The 20,477-nt window shown below is 44.9% G+C and overlaps 1 protein-coding gene across 3 annotated transcripts in view; it reads left to right on the top strand.

Annotated features, from left to right (window-relative positions):
* Positions 1-20,477, top strand: part of LOC109869322 (plexin A3) — a 188,067-nt gene that overhangs the window by 85,818 nt on the left and 81,772 nt on the right. For all 3 annotated transcript variants that reach the window (XM_020459397.2, XM_031804073.1, XM_031804074.1), the window contains 3 exons: positions 8,098-8,221; positions 9,532-9,688; positions 10,351-10,450. In XM_020459397.2, coding sequence (XP_020314986.2) covers positions 8,098-8,221; positions 9,532-9,688; positions 10,351-10,450 — 381 coding nt within the window. The remainder of the gene's footprint in view (positions 1-8,097; positions 8,222-9,531; positions 9,689-10,350; positions 10,451-20,477) is intronic.

The raw sequence follows: 20,477 nt of genomic DNA, 5'->3' as shown, positions 1-20,477 counted from the left end.
CGCGAGCTCAAATTACTCTAATGACTCGCTTCCATGGACCACAATGGGCATCTCCTATTCAACCCCAGTCAATGAGCCACGTTTTCAGACAGCACACACTTTACTTGGTGCTTAACTTTAGATTGAGTTTCATTTTTGGGGGTTTCTGACCGGACTACTAAAACTCAATGTGGTTTCTTCAATATCTTCGATATGACCTTTTCTAGGCCAGTGGATGTGGTCACAGGTCCTGAAATGAAACTAATAATATACTGACTTTTGTAAAGCATACTGACCTTTATGATTCCTGTGGGGATATAGCTTTTTGACCATGAGGTAGCCACTTCAGCGGAGTTACATTAAACAGTCATGCCAGAGGGGGTGTGGTCCAACTGCCTGACATTGCCAAGGTGCGGCCGTTTCTCTCTCAGGCGGATACAGAGAGACTCATCCATTATTTTATTTCAAGCAGGTTTGACTACTGTAATGCTCTCCTGTCTGGTCTACCCAAGAAAGTCATTGATCAACTGCAAAACATACAGAATGCTGCAGCATGGCTACTGACCAAGACCAGACGACGAGCACACATTACACTGAAGTCTTTTCACTGGTTGCCTGTGAGTTTTAGAATTCATTTTAGGATTCTTCTGTTGGTTTTTAATCAATCCATGATTGTGCACCCCAACACATCAGACATGCTTTTAAGTTCTGTATCCAGTAGGTCCCTCGGGTCCTCTGGCCTTTTAACTATCCCAAAGCCTAGGACCAAGAGGCATGGAGAGACAGCCTTTTAACTATCCCAAAGCCTAGGACCAAGAGGCATGGAGAGGCAGCCTTTAGTTACTACAGTATGACCCCAGCCTCTGGAATAGCCTGCCAGAGAACCTGAGGGGAGCCCAAACTGTGGAAATATTTCAAAGAGATCTTAAAACACATTTTTTTTGCTTTGATTTTCCTCGGGTGCATTTTAGTTGTTCAGTTTGTGTCAATCTTTAGTTTTTTGTGTTGTAAATATTTCACCTTTTATTGAATTGTTTTTCATTTATTTTATTTCCTGTAAAGCACATTGCATTGCATTCCATGTCTGTATAAATATAGCTCTATAAATGTGCTGTATAAATAAAGCTTGGTTTGGTATATGGCCAATATACCAAGGCTAAGGGCAGTTCTTAGGCACTAAGCGTAGTGCCTGGATACAGCCCTTAGCCGTGGTATATTGGCCATATGCCACAAACCCCCGAGGAGCCTTATTGCTATTATAAACTGGTTACCAGCATAATTACAACAGTAAACAAGTTTTTTGCATCATAGCCATGGTATATTGTCTGATTTTACCACGGCATTCTGCCAATCAACATCCAGGACCCAAACGACCTGGTTTATAATTCAGTGTTTACCACAGATGTCTGCAATGGCCCCATTCACCTCCTTGCTCTCATTTCACGGTTAGAGAGCTTTATTTTGGTACGTCGATGTGACACAACTCTCAAGACCTCATTTAAATCACTTATCAATTTGAATGCACTGCCTGATTTATGACTTTTCATATGAAAGCTGTGGTGGGTGTCACCATGTGCTCCTCTCATCTGTAATATCTACATTTATCAAAGCACTTATCGCTTGTCGTGTTACTGTCTTGACACATATGGGAGTGATGCTCCGAAAAAAAGATTCAGGGAAATTTGGGGGGGGGTTGTTAAATCTTAATTCTTAATCTGTGTTGCCAGAGCTCCCCTTCCCTTGGGGAGATGGGTTGCCATGAGGGGTGGCTCTTAAAAAATACAAATAAAAGCCAAACACACTCTGGATTGGGAGACTAGCTTTGACCTGCTTCCTTTCTTTTACCTGTTGTTGTCTGGGCTTTGTCTGCTATTCCCCCGGGGCTCTTTAGCCTCTAGCCATCATGTTAGTGGAGCCAGGGTAGAGGAGGGGAAAAAAACTAAGTGCACCCTGGGAAATGGTCTGTGTCCATGGCAACAACAGAAAACTGGAAGATGGACTTGCAGTGTGATTCAAATCAGGCTTATTTTGTGTATTTCTCTGCTACTGTATCTGTTGAGGGGGCCCTTGGTTAGAGTGTCTCGTGTCATTTATCTTGTGGAAACACCCCTTACTCAAGATACTTCATTAATGTTCTATAAACGATGAAACCTCTGCCTTCATTTAAATATAACTGGGATTGTCAGCCGATTCTTTTAATTAGAGCAACTTTTATTACATGAAACTATCATTTGCAATGTTTGCTGTCTTGACAAATGTCTTTCTTTAATCCAGCATTTGCAGAACCCAAATGCACATTCTGAACATGTCTTTGAGGGACGGTGGTTCAGATTAACATGGTTGAAGGTTATAGTAAAAAGGACAGTAAAAAAGCTGGCGACAAGTGACTGTCCTGTCAATATGGTTTCACCCCTTCAGCAGACTTGATTGTCTCTTGTGTCGTCTTTCTCACTAATCAAAGTCAACTAGATAATTAACCCAGACCCTTAGAGGCAGTTACGGCCCCACCCTCCCCAATATCAATTAATGTGCTCAATTGATCCTTGATCCTGTCTCTGTGTCCCAGTGCTTCCCAGTTAACCCCAACACTCCAATTTGAATGATGTAATGCCATTATCAGTAGATAATTTACGCGTGTTATGAAAGGCTTTTTTCTTCTGCTTTGTCCAATGAATGATTTGAACAAGGTGAATCTCTGCCTTTTAGAGTCAGAATCAACAGGGAGCTCTAAGCATAATGTGATTTAGACTATCGTGTGAACATATATCCTTGGATTCATTTGACTTTGAGGATACGGAATAAGGGCAAGGTAATAGAATTTGTGAAACCTGAAATGGTGAATTGCCGTAAGGAAAAGAACGCTAGCTGAAATGAAGTGATATGCTCAGCATGATATGCTCAGCGTGATATGCTCAGCGTGATATGCTCAGCGTGATATGCTCAGCGTGATATGCTCAGCGTGATATGCTCAGCGTGATGTGGTCAGCGTGATATGCTCAGCGTGATATGCTCAGCGTGATATGCTCAGCGTGATATGCTCAGCGTGATATGCTCAGCGTGATATGGTCACATTAGCCCTTTCTCTTAGGGTTAATGTGACCGCCCAATCTCCCGTTTCTCACCCACGTTCCTCGGGCCTCTAGCACCTCGCTACATTCTCCTCTGACAGTTTATAGCCCTATTTCACTTGATCATATATTACAGAGGCCTCATCACCTGCTAATTGAAGATGTGGTGAGTCCATTTTGTCCCCACAGAGAACAGAAGATGAACCTCACTAATGCAGGTCCTTGATCCCCTGGCTTTCTCATGGCGTCATGGTGGGGCTGAGAGAGAGAGGGAGAGAGAGGGAGCCTTCACCCCAGGGGGACAACGTTTCACCATAAATCACATATCTGCCATTCCACTAGGAAGAGGCCTGCAGTGTAATTGAATGAAATCTAATTTCTGGGAACTGAAGGAGAAGATATGACAAAGCAACAGAAAGAATCCCAGTGATCTGAATGGTTGGTGGCTTGTGAGGAGACACCACAGTTCCACTTACTGTACAGAGAACAGTCTTGTCTGGTGCTAGGCCCTGCATTTTTAATTAAGCCTACCCCCATTCTGTCCCCAGACATATGGCTTTAATTAGAAGTAAACAAATCATTAATGGTGTGTTGCGTCTTGGGTGAAAAACAGCCCTGGAACTTCAGCGGCTTCTTAATTCTTTTAGAAGTGGTTCCTCTAAAGAAAAAGAAAATAACTTTCCTTCCACAGACGATCCAAATTCAATTATCACACGCTTAACTTGAATGGTAACCTTCAAATCACCATTTCTGCTTCACTGCTTCTGCTTTCTCACATTTCAGGCTTGTATAATATAAGTAGGCATGTGATACATTTCAGGCTTGTTTTTCTTGCCAGTATTTTTTCCATTGATTATTTTTCCTTATATTACATTTTCATCACTTTATAGTATTTGATGTAATAGTTTTTGGTGATGCTGTTAATGGAGATTGTAGGGAAGTAGTGCTGTCATCCTCGACCCTGATCTATCTGATACTCTGCTTTGCTCTGTCTGTCTCAATGTGAGATGATCCCTAGTCTTGTGCAGTAATATCCTGTGGCTTATTGGTTGGTGCATAAGCAGGAGTTTTTATTGGTGATAATCCTCAGCCACTTTCAGTGCAGCTGTCAAGCTTAAAGGAAAACTCCATCCAAAAGCTATATTTTGGTATTTGTATCATTCGTCCATTGTTGATATAGTCCCAAAATGTTTTGGATGTCAGCAATCAAGTTTTCAAGATACGTAACTATCAATCAAGTCATATAACTTTCAAAATACAGAAATACAGTCTGTATGACTATTGAACCGAAACCAGAAGATAGTTTTGGGGGTGGAATTTTCCTTTAAAGAGGCAATTAGCAGTCGAAACAATAAAAACATTTTACCCCTGCCACTGAGGGATGGGGCTGGAGAAATACAACCATTCTCAAGTTCATAAACAGAGCTATTGATGAAAGGACTGACCATCCATGATATCAAAATGATATATTTGAGTCTCTAGAGTGCTTGTTTACATTTACATTGTTTACAATCATTGGAGTAAAACAAGCTTATATTTTGGGTTCTGATGGGGTACGACAGTTGAACTAAGCTCATGAGGCATTTGCAATTTATATTCTTCAAGATTCAATGGGTTTATATAATTAGTTTATAAGTTAATAAATGAATGTAGCGAAATGCAGATCGCCCCTTTAACCACTACACTGACAGTAACGCCATGTTTAACAAATGTGTTGCTGGTATAAGTGTTTTAATATCAGGCTGCTCCTTAGAATCTGTTTGGAGAAAAATAGGACATTTTCTTCCACAGCAGAAAATAGCAGGTTTAAAACCACTTCGAGCGGAGATCCCGCTAACGGGATCAAATTCGACAACATCCGGTGAAATCGGAGGGAACTGCATTGTCAGATTTCAAAAAGGCTTTACGGCAAAAGCATAGCATTCGATTGTCTGAGGACAGCACCTCACATTAGCATATTTTTCAAACCTGCACAGGCGTCACGAAATAACAAATAGCGATAAAATAAATCACTTACTTTTGAATATCTTCCTCTGTTTGCAATCAAAAGGGTCCCAGCTAAATAATAAATGGTTGTTTTGTTCGATAAAGTCCTTTATATCCCAAAAACGCCATTTAGTTGTCGCCATTGAATTCAATAATCCAGTCCTTCAACATGCATACAAAGGATTCCAAAAATTTACCAGCAAAGTTCGTCCAAACGAGTCAACAACGTTTTTTTATTAGCCCTCAGATTGTCTAATATCTAAATAAATTATAATATTTCAGACGGAGATTACTATGGTCAATAGCAAAGGAAAAGAACAAAGAGCGCGCCCACGTTCACGCACTCAAAAGACTACTTTTGCCCCGGCGCTCAACTTGGAACGACTACAAATACATCTTCTTTTTTTTTTTAAACAAGCCTAAAACCTTGTATAAAGACTGTTGACATCTACTGGAAGCCATAGGAACTGCAATCTGGGAGGCGGAAATTAGATCTTTCAATAGCATTGCATTGGAAGTCATTCTGAGCTCCAAAAAAATATTCCCGGGTGGATTCTCCTCGGGTTTTCGCCTGCTATATCAATTATGTTATACTCACAGACATTATTTTAACAGTTTTATAAACTTCAGTGTGTTTTCTATCCAATTCTACCAATTATATACATATCCTAGCTTCTGGGCCTGAGTAACACGCAGTTTACTTTGGGCACGTAAGACAGGCAGCAATTCTGGAAACTAGCCTTACTCGCAGAGAGGTTAAAATAAAACCGCAATGAGAGAGAGAATGGCTGCTATGTGGCATTAACCTGAGATGTTCTGGCTTCAATAGGAAAATATGAAACAATTGTTTCCAATAATCCATGTGGTCCTGTATGGCTCAGTTGGTAGAGCATGGCATGTGGGTTCGATTCCTGCGGCCACCCGTAGGTAAAATGTAAGTCGCTTTGGATAAGATCTGTCACATGGAATGACGCTTGAGAGACGAAACAGGTATGGGGAGTAAAACATTTCATAAATAACGGACATGAAACAAGACAGGAATAGCGTCAGCATACAAGAAAATAAAGACAAAAAACAATCAGAGCAGGAGCAGACGTGACAAAAATCGTCTGCTAAACGGCATATATTATTATTATATACGGTTGGAAGTTTACGTACACTTAGGTTGGAGTCATTAAAACTCATTGTTCAACCACCACAAATTTCTTGTTAACAAGCTATAGTTTTGGCAAGTCGGTTAGGACATCTACTTTGTACAAGTCATTTTTCCAACAATTGTTTACAGACAGATTATTTCACTTATAATTCACTGTATCACAAATCCAGTGGGTCAGAAGTTTACATACACTGAGTTGACTGTGCCTTTAAACAGCTTGGAAAATTCCAGAAAAGGTTGTCATGGCTAATTGACCTAATTTGAGTCAATTGAAGGTGTACCTGTGGATGTATTTCAAGGCCTACCTTCAAACTCAGTGCCTCTTTGCTTGACATCATGGGAAAATCAAAAGAAATCAGCCAAGACCTCAGAAAACCTGAAAGGCCGCTCAGCAAGGAAGAACACACTACTCCAAAACCGCCATAAAAAAGCCAGACTACGGTTTGCAACTGCACATTGGGACAAAGATTGTACTTTCTGGATAAATGTCCTCTGGTCTGATGAAACAAAAATAGAACTGTTTGGCCATAATGACCATCGTTATGTTTGGAGGAAAAGGGGGGAAGCTTGCAAGCCGAGGAACACCATCCCAACCGTGACGCACGGGGGGGCAGCATCATGTTGTGAGGGTGCTTTGCTGCAAGAGTGACAGGTGCACTACACAAAATAGATGTCATCATGAGGGAGGAAAATTATGGGGATTAATTGAAGCAACATCTCAAGACATCAGTCAGATAGTTAAAGCTTGGTCGCAAATGGGTCTTCCAATTGGACAATGACCCCAAGCATACTTCCAAAGTTGAGGCAAAATGGCTTCAGGACAACAAAGTCAAGGTATTGGAGTGGCCATCACAAAGCCCTGACCTCAATCCTTTAGAAAATTTGTGGGCTGAACTGAAAAAGTGTGTACGAGTAAGGAGGCCTACAAACCTGACTCAGTTACACCAGCTCTGTCAGGAGGAATGGGCCAAAATTCACCTAACTTATAGTGGGAAGCTTGTGGAAGGCTTCCCAAAACGTTTGACCCAAGTTAAACAATTTAAAGGCAATGCTACCAAATACTAATTGAGTGCATGTAAACTTCTGACCCACTGGGAATGTGATGAAATAAATAAAAGCTGAAATAAATCATTATCTCTTCTATTATTCTGACATTTCACATTCTTAAAATAAAGTGGTGATCCTAACTGACCTAAGACAGGTCATTTTTACTAGGATTAAATGTCAGGAATTGTGAAAAACTGAGTTTGAATGTATTTGGCTAAGGTGTATGTAAACATTCGACATCAATTCTATTATCCAGAACCCAACGAGTCAATTATCAGAATAAAAGTTTCTGCTATGCAGCATTAAGCGAACAATTGGGAAGTTGGTTACAAAAACAACTTTGAACTCAGCATGGCTCAGCATATTTCAAATGTTTTCAAAATATTTTCACATATTTTCCTAAATGTGTGTTCATGATATACACTGGTATCATTTGTGTGCTTCTGCTCATACCCAACCTGCTCTTTGAGGCCAACTCAGTCATTTGTTACACCTAAAGCTTATTCCTGAAGTTATGAATTTGTCCCAGATTCCCAGGGCTCTGTTGGACAATGGAGTGCATTAATTTTTACCCAGTAATACGGCTGTGTACTGTACTGAGCTGAATGTTACCCAGTAATACGGCTGTGTACTGTACTGAGCTGAATGTTAGCCAGTAATATGGCTGTGTACTGTACTGAGCTGAATGTTACCCAGTAATACGGCTGTGTACTGAGCTGAATGTTACCCAGTACAGCTGTGTACTGAGCTGAATGTTACCCAGTACAGCTGTGTACTGAGCTGAGCTGACATTTAAGTAGTAGAACAGCATGTAATATTGTGATCATTATTGACCACTGACCTCATTGTGTTTCCTCCCAGGTGTTCCAGACAGGAGGCCTGTGAGAAGTGGGCCGAGCCGCAGCATTTCAACACAGAGCTAGATCACTGTGTGGACATTAGTGTCACACCTAACAACATATCTGTGACCTCTACGTCCACTCAGGTAATTACAGGCTGTAAAAAAAAAAAATGTGTTCACACCAGAGAAAAACACGACGGTAGCTTATCACTGCATGGTGCTAGCTAATCACAACACTATTTAATCACAACACAATGCTATTTAATCACAACATGACACTAGCTAATCACAACACGATGCTATTTAATTACAACATGACACTAGCTAATCACAACACGATGCTATTTAATCACAACACAATGCTATTTAATCACAACATGACACTAGCTAATCACAACACAATGCTATTTAATCACAACACAATGCTATTTAATCACAACATGACACTAGCTAATCACGACACTTGCTAATCACAACACGATGCTTACTAATCACAACACGATGCTCGCTAATCGCTACACTATGCTAGCTAATCACAACATGACACAAGCTAATCACAACACGAAGCTAGCTAATCACAACACGATGCTAACTAATCACAACACGAAGCTAGCTAATCACAACACGATGCTAGCTAATCACAACACGATGCTAGCTAATCACGACATGACCAATATGGAGCTGGCTTATTATTAACCTGTCATTGCAGATTTCTGGTTTAGGATACGCAGCGGGATGACTCCAACTGTCAAATAATATACTGCCTCTCTCTCCCTCCCTCTTCCTCCCTCTCTCCCTTTCTCTCCCTCCCTCTCTCCCTCTCTCTTCCTCCCTCTCTCCCTTTCTCTTCCTCCCTTTCTCTTCCTCCCTCTCTCTCCCTCCCTCTCTCTTCCTCCCTCTCTCCCTCTCTCTTCCTCCCTCTCTCCCTTTCTCTTCCTCCCTCTCTCTCTTTCTCTTCCTCCCTCTCTCTCTCTCCCTCTCTCTTCCTCCCTCTCTCCCTTTCTCTCCCTCCCTCCCTCTCTCCCTCTCTCTTCCTCCCTCTCTCCCTTTCTCTCCCTCCCTCCTTCCCTCCCTCTCTCCCTCTCTCTTCCTCCCTCTCTCCCTTTCTCTCCCTCCCTCTCTCCCTCTCTCTTCCTCCCTCTCTCCCTCTCTCTTCCTCCCTCTCTCTCCCTCCCTCTCTCCCTTTCTCTTCCTCTCTCTCTCTCCCTCCCTCTCTCCCTTTCTCTTCCTCCCTCTCTCTCTCCCTCTCTCTCTCTCTCCCTCCCTCTCTCTCTCCCTCTCTCTCTCTCTCCCTCCCTCTCTCTCTCCCTCTCTCTCTCTCTCTCTCTCCCTCCCTCCCTTTCTCGCTCTCTCTCCCTCCCTCTCGCTCTCCCTTTATCTCTCTCTCCCCCCTCTCTCTCTATCTCACCCTCCCTATTCCTCTCTCTCACCTTTCCCCCCTCTCCTCCCTCCAGCTGAGTGTGAGAGTGGTCAACGTGCCCAGCCTGTCAGCCGGGGTGACATGTGTGTTTGAGGAGCTGACAGAGAGCCCAGGGGAGGTACTGGCCAAGGGGCAGGTCCTCTGTATGTCCCCCTCCCTCAGAGATGTCCCCTCCCTCACACAGGGATACGGTAAGGCTTCTATCAGAAACTAATATAAATCTAGTACACATTCAAATGTTATAAAACAATGTGCTAGCTATTGAGTGATAATATGTTTCTATTTTCTGATGATCATATTTATCACCATGTGTGAAATTAGCTCTATCGTTCCATACAGCTTTGTGGGTTGTATTATGTCAACTAGTGGTGACGACAGCTGCAATGTGTCTGAAGTACACCAGGTTTTAGTTGTTCGGAGCCATGTGAACATGGGCCTTAATGTGTTTTCAAAAAATTATGAAAAACAACTGAATGCTCTTACCGGATGGACTGATGGATGGGAACCTGAAAAGTGCAGTAGCTCATTTTTTGTTCCATTAGTAGCAGTTATTGAAAGTCCACTGGAAATGTTTTGCCAATTATCTTGAAGTCAAGCCTACAGGTATAATTGGACTAGCAGCAGAGATGTGGCCTGTTTGTAGGGTTCTGTTTTGGACTATAAGTGCACTTCTCTTGCTAATGGAAATGGTAGATAAAAGACAGGAGCAATCAGACATTTTTATCAACATCTACATTATTGAATTAGACAGAAGAACATTATTTTTCTGGGGTATAGCACCTGGAATGGGACTGATAATGGTTTCAGAGCCTCTAGGCTGTCTGGTTTACTGTGGGTCTTCTCTTTATTCCAGGGGACAAGAGAGTGCTAAAGCTTTCCCTGAAGTCCAAGGAGACAGGGCACAAATTCATCACCACTGACTTCATCTACTACAACTGCAGCGTGCTCCAGTCGTAAGTATCTATCTACCATGATCTCTCATCTCTCTGAGGACGAGAGGAAACACAGAGGAGCTTTCAGTGAAGTAACATATTGATTGGTTCTGTCCGTCACTTGAAATTATTTGATGAGTTCTACCGGGCTGTGTAGCCACCTCAGTGTAGAAGAGAGGCTTGACAGATAACAGGTGCCCTATGGAACGTGGATCTAGTCATGCGTTTGCTCCTTGTCAAGTTGTTTAAATGATGCTATGAAAATAGATGGCATAAAGTCATGTTTATTGTCAATATTTTTCAATGAATTTCAGAAACCTGTTTAGAGACATGGACAGGTAGAAGAGACAGAGAAATGGACAGGTAGAAGAGACAGAGAAATGGACAGGTAGAAGAGACAGAGAAATGGACAGGTAGAAGGGACAGAGAAATGGACAGGTACTAGGGACAGAGAAATGGACAGGTACTAGGGACAGAGAAATGGACAGGTACTAGGGACAGAGACATGGACAGGTAGAAGAGACAGAGAAATGGACAGGTAGAAGGGACAGAGAAATGGACAGGTACTAGGGACAGAGAAATGGACAGGTACTAGAAACATGGACAGGTAGCAGGGACAGAGAAAATGGACAGGTACTAGGGACAGAGAAATGGACAGGTACTAGGGACAGAGACATGGACAGGTAGAAGAGACAGAGAAATGGACAGGTAGAAGAGACAGAGAAATGGACAGTTAGAAGGGACAGAGAAATGGACAGGTACTAGGGACAGAGAAATGGACAGGTACTAGGGACAGAGACATGGACAGGTAGAAGAGACAGAGAAATGGACAGGTAGAAGGGACAGAGAAATGGACAGGTACTAGGGACAGAGAAATGGACAGGTACTAGAAACATGGACAGGTAGCAGGGACAGAGAAAATGGACAGGTACTAGGGACAGAGAAATGGACAGGTACTAGGGACAGAGACATGGACAGGTAGAAGAGACAGAAATGGACAGGTAGAAGGGACAGAGAAATGGTCAGGTACTAGGGACAGAGAAATTGACAGGTACTAGAAACATGGACAGGTAGAAGGGACAGAGAAAATGGACAGGTACTAGGGACAGAGAAATGGACAGGTACTAGGGACAGAGAAATGGACAGGTTCACGAGACAGAGAAATGGACAGGTACACGAGACAGAGAAATGGACAGGTACACGAGACAGAGAAATGGACAGGTAGAAGGGACATAGAAATGGACAGGAAGAAGGGACAGAGAAATGGAAGGTACTGGGGACAGAGAAATGGACAGGTAGAAGGGACATAGAAATGGACAGGAAGAAGGGACAGAGAAATGGAAGGTACTGGGGACAGAGAAATACAACAACAAACCTAATGAGAAATGGTAATCATGCAGTGTACACGTCTAGTGATCAGTGGTGTAAAGTACTTAAGTAAAAATACTTGAAAGTACTGCTTAAGTAGTTTTGGGGGGTATCTGTACTTTACTACATTTGAAAAGAAAATGATGTACTTTTTACTCCATACATTTCCCTGACACCCAAAAGTACTCGTTACATTTTGAATGCCATTCAGGACAATTAATGGTCTAATTCACACACTTATCAAGAGAACATCCCTGGTGATCCCTACAGCCTCTGATCTGGTGGACTCACTAAACAGAGAACATCCCTGGTCATAACTACAGCCTCTGATCTGGTGGACTCACTAAACAGAGAACATCCCTGGTCATAACTACAGCCTCTGATCTGGTAGGCTCACTAAACAGAGAACATCCCTGGTCATAACTACAGCCTCTGATCTGGTGGGCTCACTAAACAGAGAACATCCCTGGTCATAACTACAGCCTCTGATCTGGTGGGCTCACTAAACAGAGAACATCCCTGGTCATAACTACAGCCTCTGATCTGGTGGGCTCACTAAACAGAGAACATCCCTGGTCATAACTACAGCCTCTGATCTGGTGGGCTCACTAAACAGAGAACATCCCTGGTCATAACTACAGCCTCTGATCTGGTGGACTCACTAAACAGAGAACATCCCTGGTCATAACTACAGCCTCTGATCTGGTGGACTCACTAAACAGAGAACATCCCTGGTCATAACTACAGCCTCTGATCTGGTGGACTCACTAAACAGAGAACATCCCTGGTCATATCTACAGCCTCTGATCTGGTGGACTCACTAAACAGAGAACATCCCTGGTCATCCCTACTGCCTCTGATCTGGTGGACTCACTAAACAGAGAACATCCCTGGTCATAACTACAGCCTCTGATCTGGTGGGCTCACTAAACAGAGAACATCCTTGGTCATCCCTACTGCCTCTGATCTGGTGGGCTCACTAAACAGAGAACATCCCTGGTCATAACTACAGCCTCTGATCTGGTGGGCTCACTAAACAGAGAACATCCCTGGTCATAACTACAGCCTCTGATCTGGTGGGCTCACTAAACAGAGAACATCCCTGGTCATCCCTACTGCCTCTGATCTGGTGGACTCACTAAACAGAGAACATCCCTGGTCATAACTACAGCCTCTGATCTGGTGGGCTCACTAAACAGAGAACATCCCTGGTCATAACTACAGCCTCTGATCTGGTGGGCTCACTAAACAGAGAACATCCCTGGTCATAACTACAGCCTCTGATCTGGTGGACTCACTAAACAGAGAACATCCCTGGTCATCCCTACTGCCTCTGATCTGGCAGACTCACTAAACAGTGAACATCCCTGGTCATAACTACAGCCTCTGATCTGGTGGGCTCACTAAACAGAGAACATCCCTGGTCATAACTACAGCCTCTGATCTGGCAGACTCACTAAACAGAGAACATCCCTGGTCATAACTACAGCCTCTGATCTGGTGGACTCACTAAACAGAGAACATCCCTGGTCATAACTACATCCTCTGATCTGGTGGACTCACTAAACAGAGAACATCCCTGGTCATAACTACAGCCTCTGATCTGGTGGACTCACTAAACAGAGAACATCCCTGGTCATAACTACAGCCTCTGATCTGGTGGACTCACTAAACAGAGAACATCCCTGGTCATAACTACAGCCTCTGATCTGGTGGGCTCACTAAACAGAGAACATCCCTGGTCATCCCTACTGCCTCTGATCTGGTGGGCTCACTAAACAGAGAACATCCCTGGTCATAACTACAGCCTCTGATCTGGTGGGCTCACTAAACAGAGAACATCCCTGGTCATAACTACAGCCTCTGATCTGGCGGACTCACTAAACAGAGAACATCCCTGGTCATAACTACAGCCTCTGATCTGGTGGACTCACTAAACAGAGAACATCCCTGGTCATAACTACAGCCTCTGATCTGGTGGACGCACTAAACAGAGAACATCCCTGGTCATAACTACAGCCTCTGATCTGGTGGACTCACTAAACAGAGAACATCCCTGGTCATAACTACAGCCTCTGATCTGGTGGACTCACTAAACAGAGAACATCCCTGGTCATAACTACAGCCTCTGATCTGGTGGGCTCACTAAACAGAGAACATCCCTGGTCATCCCTACTGCCTCTGATCTGGTGGGCTCACTAAACAGAGAACATCCCTGGTCATAACTACAGCCTCTGATCTGGTGGGCTCACTAAACAGAGAACATCCCTGGTTATCCCTACTGCCTCTGATCTGGTGGACTCACTAAACAGAGAACATCCCTGGTCATAACTACAGCCTCTGATCTGGTGGGCTCACTAAACAGAGAACATCCCTGGTCATAACTACAGCCTCTGATCTGGTGGGCTCACTAAACAGAGAACATCCCTGGTCATAACTACAGCCTCTGATCTGGTGGACTCACTAAACAGAGAACATCCCTGGTCATCCCTACAGCCTCTGATCTGGCAGACTCACTAAACAGAGAACATCCCTGGTCATAACTACAGCCTCTGATCTGGCAGACTCACTAAACAGAGAACATCCCTGGTCATAACTACAGCCTCTGATCTGGTGGACTCACTAAACAGAGAACATCCCTGGTCATCCCTACAGCCTCTGATCTGGCAGACTCACTAAACAGAGAACATCCCTGGTCATAACTACAGCCTCTCATCTGGAAGACTCACTAAACAGAGAACATCCCTGGTCATAACTACAGCCTCTGATCTGGTGGGCTCACTAAACAGAGAACATCCCTGGTCATAACTACAGCCTCTGATCTGGTGGGCTCACTAAACAGAGAACATCCCTGGTCATAACTACAGCCTCTGATCTGGCAGACTCACTAAACAGAGAACATCCCTGGTCATAACTACAGCCTCTGATCTGGTGGACTCACTAAACAGAGAACATCCCTGGTCATAACTACAGCCTCTGATCTGGTGGACTCACTAAACAGAGAACATCCCTGGTCATAACTACAGCCTCTGATCTGGTGGACTCACTAAACAGAGAACATCCCTGGTCATAACTACAGCCTCTGATCTGGTGGACTCACTAAACAGAGAACATCCCTGGTCATAACTACAGCCTCTGATCTGGTGGACTCACTAAACAGAGAACATCCCTGGTCATCCCTACTGCCTCTGATCTGGTGGACTCACTAAACAGAGAACATCCCTGGTCATAACTACAGCCTCTGATCTGGTGGGCTCACTAAACAGAGAACATCCCTGGTCATAACTACAGCCTCTGATCTGGTGGGCTCACTAAACAGAGAACATCCCTGGTCATAACTACAGCCTCTGATCTGGTGGACTCACTAAACAGAGAACATCCCTGGTCATCCCTACAGCCTCTGATCTGGCAGACTCACTAAACAGAGAACATCCCTGGTCATAACTACAGCCTCTGATCTGGTGGACTCACTAAACAGAGAACATCCCTGGTCATCCCTACTGCCTCTGATCTGGTGGACTCACTAAACAGAGAACATCCCTGGTCATAACTACAGCCTCTGATCTGGTGGGCTCACTAAACAGAGAACATCCCTGGTCATAACTACAGCCTCTGATCTGGTGGGCTCACTAAACAGAGAACATCCCTGGTCATAACTACAGCCTCTGATCTGGTGGACTCACTAAACAGAGAACATCCCTGGTCATCCCTACAGCCTCTGATCTGGCAGACTCACTAAACAGAGAACATCCCTGGTCATAACTACAGCCTCTGATCTGGTGGACTCACTAAACAGAGAACATCCCTGGTCATCCCTACAGCCTCTGATCTGGCAGACTCACTAAACAGAGAACATCCCTGGTCATAACTACAGCCTCTGATCTGGTGGGCTCACTAAACAGAGAACATCCCTGGTCATCCCTACTGCCTCTGATCTGGTGGGCTCACTAAACAGAGAACATCCCTGGTCATAACTACAGCCTCTGATCTGGTGGGCTCACTAAACAGAGAACATCCCTGGTTATCCCTACTGCCTCTGATCTGGTGGACTCACTAAACAGAGAACATCCCTGGTCATAACTACAGCCTCTGATCTGGTGGGCTCACTAAACAGAGAACATCCCTGGTCATAACTACAGCCTCTGATCTGGTGGGCTCACTAAACAGAGAACATCCCTGGTCATAACTACAGCCTCTGATCTGGTGGACTCACTAAACAGAGAACATCCCTGGTCATCCCTACAGCCTCTGATCTGGCAGACTCACTAAACAGAGAACATCCCTGGTCATAACTACAGCCTCTGATCTGGCAGACTCACTAAACAGAGAACATCCCTGGTCATAACTACAGCCTCTGATCTGGTGGAATCACTAAACAGAGAACATCCCTGGTCATCCCTACAGCCTCTGATCTGGCAGACTCACTAAACAGAGAACATCCCTGGTCATAACTACAGCCTCTCATCTGGAAGACTCACTAAACAGAGAACATCCCTGGTCATAACTACAGCCTCTGATCTGGTGGGCTCACTAAACAGAGAACATCCCTGGTCATAACTACAGCCTCTGATCTGGTGGGCTCACTAAACAGAGAACATCCCTGGTCATAACTACAGCCTCTGATCTGGTGGGCTCACTAAACAGAGAACATCCCTGGTCATCCCTACTGCCTCTGATCTGGTGGGCTCACTAAACAGAGAACATCCCTGGTCATAACTACAGCCTCTGATCTGGTGGGCTCACTAAACAGAGAACATCCCTGGTCATAACTACAGCCTCTGATCTGGCGGACTCACTAAACAGAGAACATCCCTGGTCATAACTACAGCCTCTGATCTGGTGGACTCACTAAACAGAGAACATCCCTGGTCATAACTACAGCCTCTGATCTGGTGGGCTCACTAAACAGAGAACATCCCTGGTCATCCCTACTGCCTCTGATCTGGTGGGCTCACTAAACAGAGAACATCCCTGGTCATAACTACAGCCTCTGATCTGGTGGGCTCACTAAACAGAGAACATCCCTGGTTATCCCTACTGCCTCTGATCTGGTGGACTCACTAAACAGAGAACATCCCTGGTCATAACTACAGCCTCTGATCTGGTGGGCTCACTAAACAGAGAACATCCCTGGTCATAACTACAGCCTCTGATCTGGTGGACTCACTAAACAGAGAACATCCCTGGTCATAACTACAGCCTCTGATCTGGTGGACTCACTAAACAGAGAACATCCCTGGTCATAACTACAGCCTCTGATCTGGTGGACTCACTAAACAGAGAACATCCCTGGTCATAACTACAGCCTCTGATCTGGTGGGCTCACTAAACAGAGAACATCCCTGGTCATAACTACAGCCTCTGATCTGGTGGGCTCACTAAACAGAGAACATCCCTGGTCATAACTACAGCCTCTGATCTGGTGGACTCACTAAACAGAGAACATCCCTGGTCATCCCTACTGCCTCTGATCTGGTGGACTCACTAAACAGAGAACATCCCTGGTCATAACTACAGCCTCTGATCTGGTGGGCTCACTAAACAGAGAACATCCCTGGTCATAACTACAGCCTCTGATCTGGTGGGCTCACTAAACAGAGAACATCCCTGGTCATAACTACAGCCTCTGATCTGGTGGACTCACTAAACAGAGAACATCCCTGGTCATCCCTACAGCCTCTGATCTGGCAGACTCACTAAACAGAGAACATCCCTGGTCATAACTACAGCCTCTGATCTGGTGGACTCACTAAACAGAGAACATCCCTGGTCATCCCTACAGCCTCTGATCTGGCAGACTCACTAAACAGAGAACATCCCTGGTCATAACTACAGCCTCTGATCTGGTGGGCTCACTAAACAGAGAACATCCCTGGTCATCCCTACTGCCTCTGATCTGGTGGGCTCACTAAACAGAGAACATCCCTGGTCATAACTACAGCCTCTGATCTGGTGGGCTCACTAAACAGAGAACATCCCTGGTTATCCCTACTGCCTCTGATCTGGTGGACTCACTAAACAGAGAACATCCCTGGTCATAACTACAGCCTCTGATCTGGTGGGCTCACTAAACAGAGAACATCCCTGGTCATAACTACAGCCTCTGATCTGGTGGACTCACTAAACAGAGAACATCCCTGGTCATCCCTACAGCCTCTGATCTGGCAGACTCACTAAACAGAGAACATCCCTGGTCATAACTACAGCCTCTGATCTGGCAGACTCACTAAACAGAGAACATCCCTGGTCATAACTACAGCCTCTGATCTGGTGGAATCACTAAACAGAGAACATCCCTGGTCATCCCTACAGCCTCTGATCTGGCAGACTCACTAAACAGAGAACATCCCTGGTCATAACTACAGCCTCTCATCTGGAAGACTCACTAAACAGAGAACATCCCTGGTCATAACTACAGCCTCTGATCTGGTGGGCTCACTAAACAGAGAACATCCCTGGTCATAACTACAGCCTCTGATCTGGTGGGCTCACTAAACAGAGAACATCCCTGGTCATAACTACAGCCTCTGATCTGGTGGGCTCACTAAACAGAGAACATCCCTGGTCATCCCTACTGCCTCTGATCTGGTGGGCTCACTAAACAGAGAACATCCCTGGTCATAACTACAGCCTCTGATCTGGTGGGCTCACTAAACAGAGAACATCCCTGGTCATCCCTACTGCCTCTGATCTGGTGGGCTCACTAAACAGAGAACATCCCTGGTCATAACTACAGCCTCTGATCTGGTGGGCTCACTAAACAGAGAACATCCCTGGTCATAACTACAGCCTCTGATCTGGTGGGCTCACTAAACAGAGAACATCCCTGGTCATCCCTACTGCCTCTGATCTGGTGGGCTCACTAAACAGAGAACATCCCTGGTCATAACTACAGCCTCTGATCTGGTGGGCTCACTAAACAGAGAACATCCCTGGTCATAACTACAGCCTCTGATCTGGCGGACTCACTAAACAGAGAACATCCCTGGTCATAACTACAGCCTCTGATCTGGTGGACTCACTAAACAGAGAACATCCCTGGTCATAACTACAGCCTCTGATCTGGTGGACGCACTAAACAGAGAACATCCCTGGTCATAACTACAGCCTCTGATCTGGTGGACTCACTAAACAGAGAACATCCCTGGTCATAACTACAGCCTCTGATCTGGTGGACTCACTAAACAGAGAACATCCCTGGTCATAACTACAGCCTCTGATCTGGTGGGCTCACTAAACAGAGAACATCCCTGGTCATCCCTACTGCCTCTGATCTGGTGGGCTCACTAAACAGAGAACATCCCTGGTCATAACTACAGCCTCTGATCTGGTGGGCTCACTAAACAGAGAACATCCCTGGTTATCCCTACTGCCTCTGATCTGGTGGACTCACTAAACAGAGAACATCCCTGGTCATAACTACAGCCTCTGATCTGGTGGGCTCACTAAACAGAGAACATCCCTGGTCATAACTACAGCCTCTGATCTGGTGGGCTCACTAAACAGAGAACATCCCTGGTCATAACTACAGCCTCTGATCTGGTGGACTCACTAAACAGAGAACATCCCTGGTCATCCCTACAGCCTCTGATCTGGCAGACTCACTAAACAGAGAACATCCCTGGTCATAACTACAGCCTCTGATCTGGCAGACTCACTAAACAGAGAACATCCCTGGTCATAACTACAGCCTCTGATCTGGTGGACTCACTAAACAGAGAACATCCCTGGTCATCCCTACAGCCTCTGATCTGGCAGACTCACTAAACAGAGAACATCCCTGGTCATAACTACAGCCTCTCATCTGGAAGACTCACTAAACAGAGAACATCCCTGGTCATAACTACAGCCTCTGATCTGGTGGGCTCACTAAACAGAGAACATCCCTGGTCATAACTACAGCCTCTGATCTGGTGGGCTCACTAAACAGAGAACATCCCTGGTCATAACTACAGCCTCTGATCTGGCAGACTCACTAAACAGAGAACATCCCTGGTCATAACTACAGCCTCTGATCTGGTGGACTCACTAAACAGAGAACATCCCTGGTCATAACTACAGCCTCTGATCTGGTGGACTCACTAAACAGAGAACATCCCTGGTCATAACTACAGCCTCTGATCTGGTGGACTCACTAAACAGAGAACATCCCTGGTCATAACTACAGCCTCTGATCTGGTGGACTCACTAAACAGAGAACATCCCTGGTCATAACTACAGCCTCTGATCTGGTGGACTCACTAAACAGAGAACATCCCTGGTCATCCCTACTGCCTCTGATCTGGTGGACTCACTAAACAGAGAACATCCCTGGTCATAACTACAGCCTCTGATCTGGTGGGCTCACTAAACAGAGAACATCCCTGGTCATAACTACAGCCTCTGATCTGGTGGGCTCACTAAACAGAGAACATCCCTGGTCATAACTACAGCCTCTGATCTGGTGGACTCACTAAACAGAGAACATCCCTGGTCATCCCTACAGCCTCTGATCTGGCAGACTCACTAAACAGAGAACATCCCTGGTCATAACTACAGCCTCTGATCTGGTGGACTCACTAAACAGAGAACATCCCTGGTCATCCCTACTGCCTCTGATCTGGTGGACTCACTAAACAGAGAACATCCCTGGTCATAACTACAGCCTCTGATCTGGTGGGCTCACTAAACAGAGAACATC

The sequence above is a fragment of the Oncorhynchus kisutch genome, linkage group LG24 (assembly GCF_002021735.2).
Source record: "Oncorhynchus kisutch isolate 150728-3 linkage group LG24, Okis_V2, whole genome shotgun sequence".
Classification (NCBI taxonomy): Eukaryota; Metazoa; Chordata; class Actinopteri; order Salmoniformes; family Salmonidae; genus Oncorhynchus; species Oncorhynchus kisutch.
This window is presented reverse-complemented; position numbering and strand designations above follow the sequence as displayed.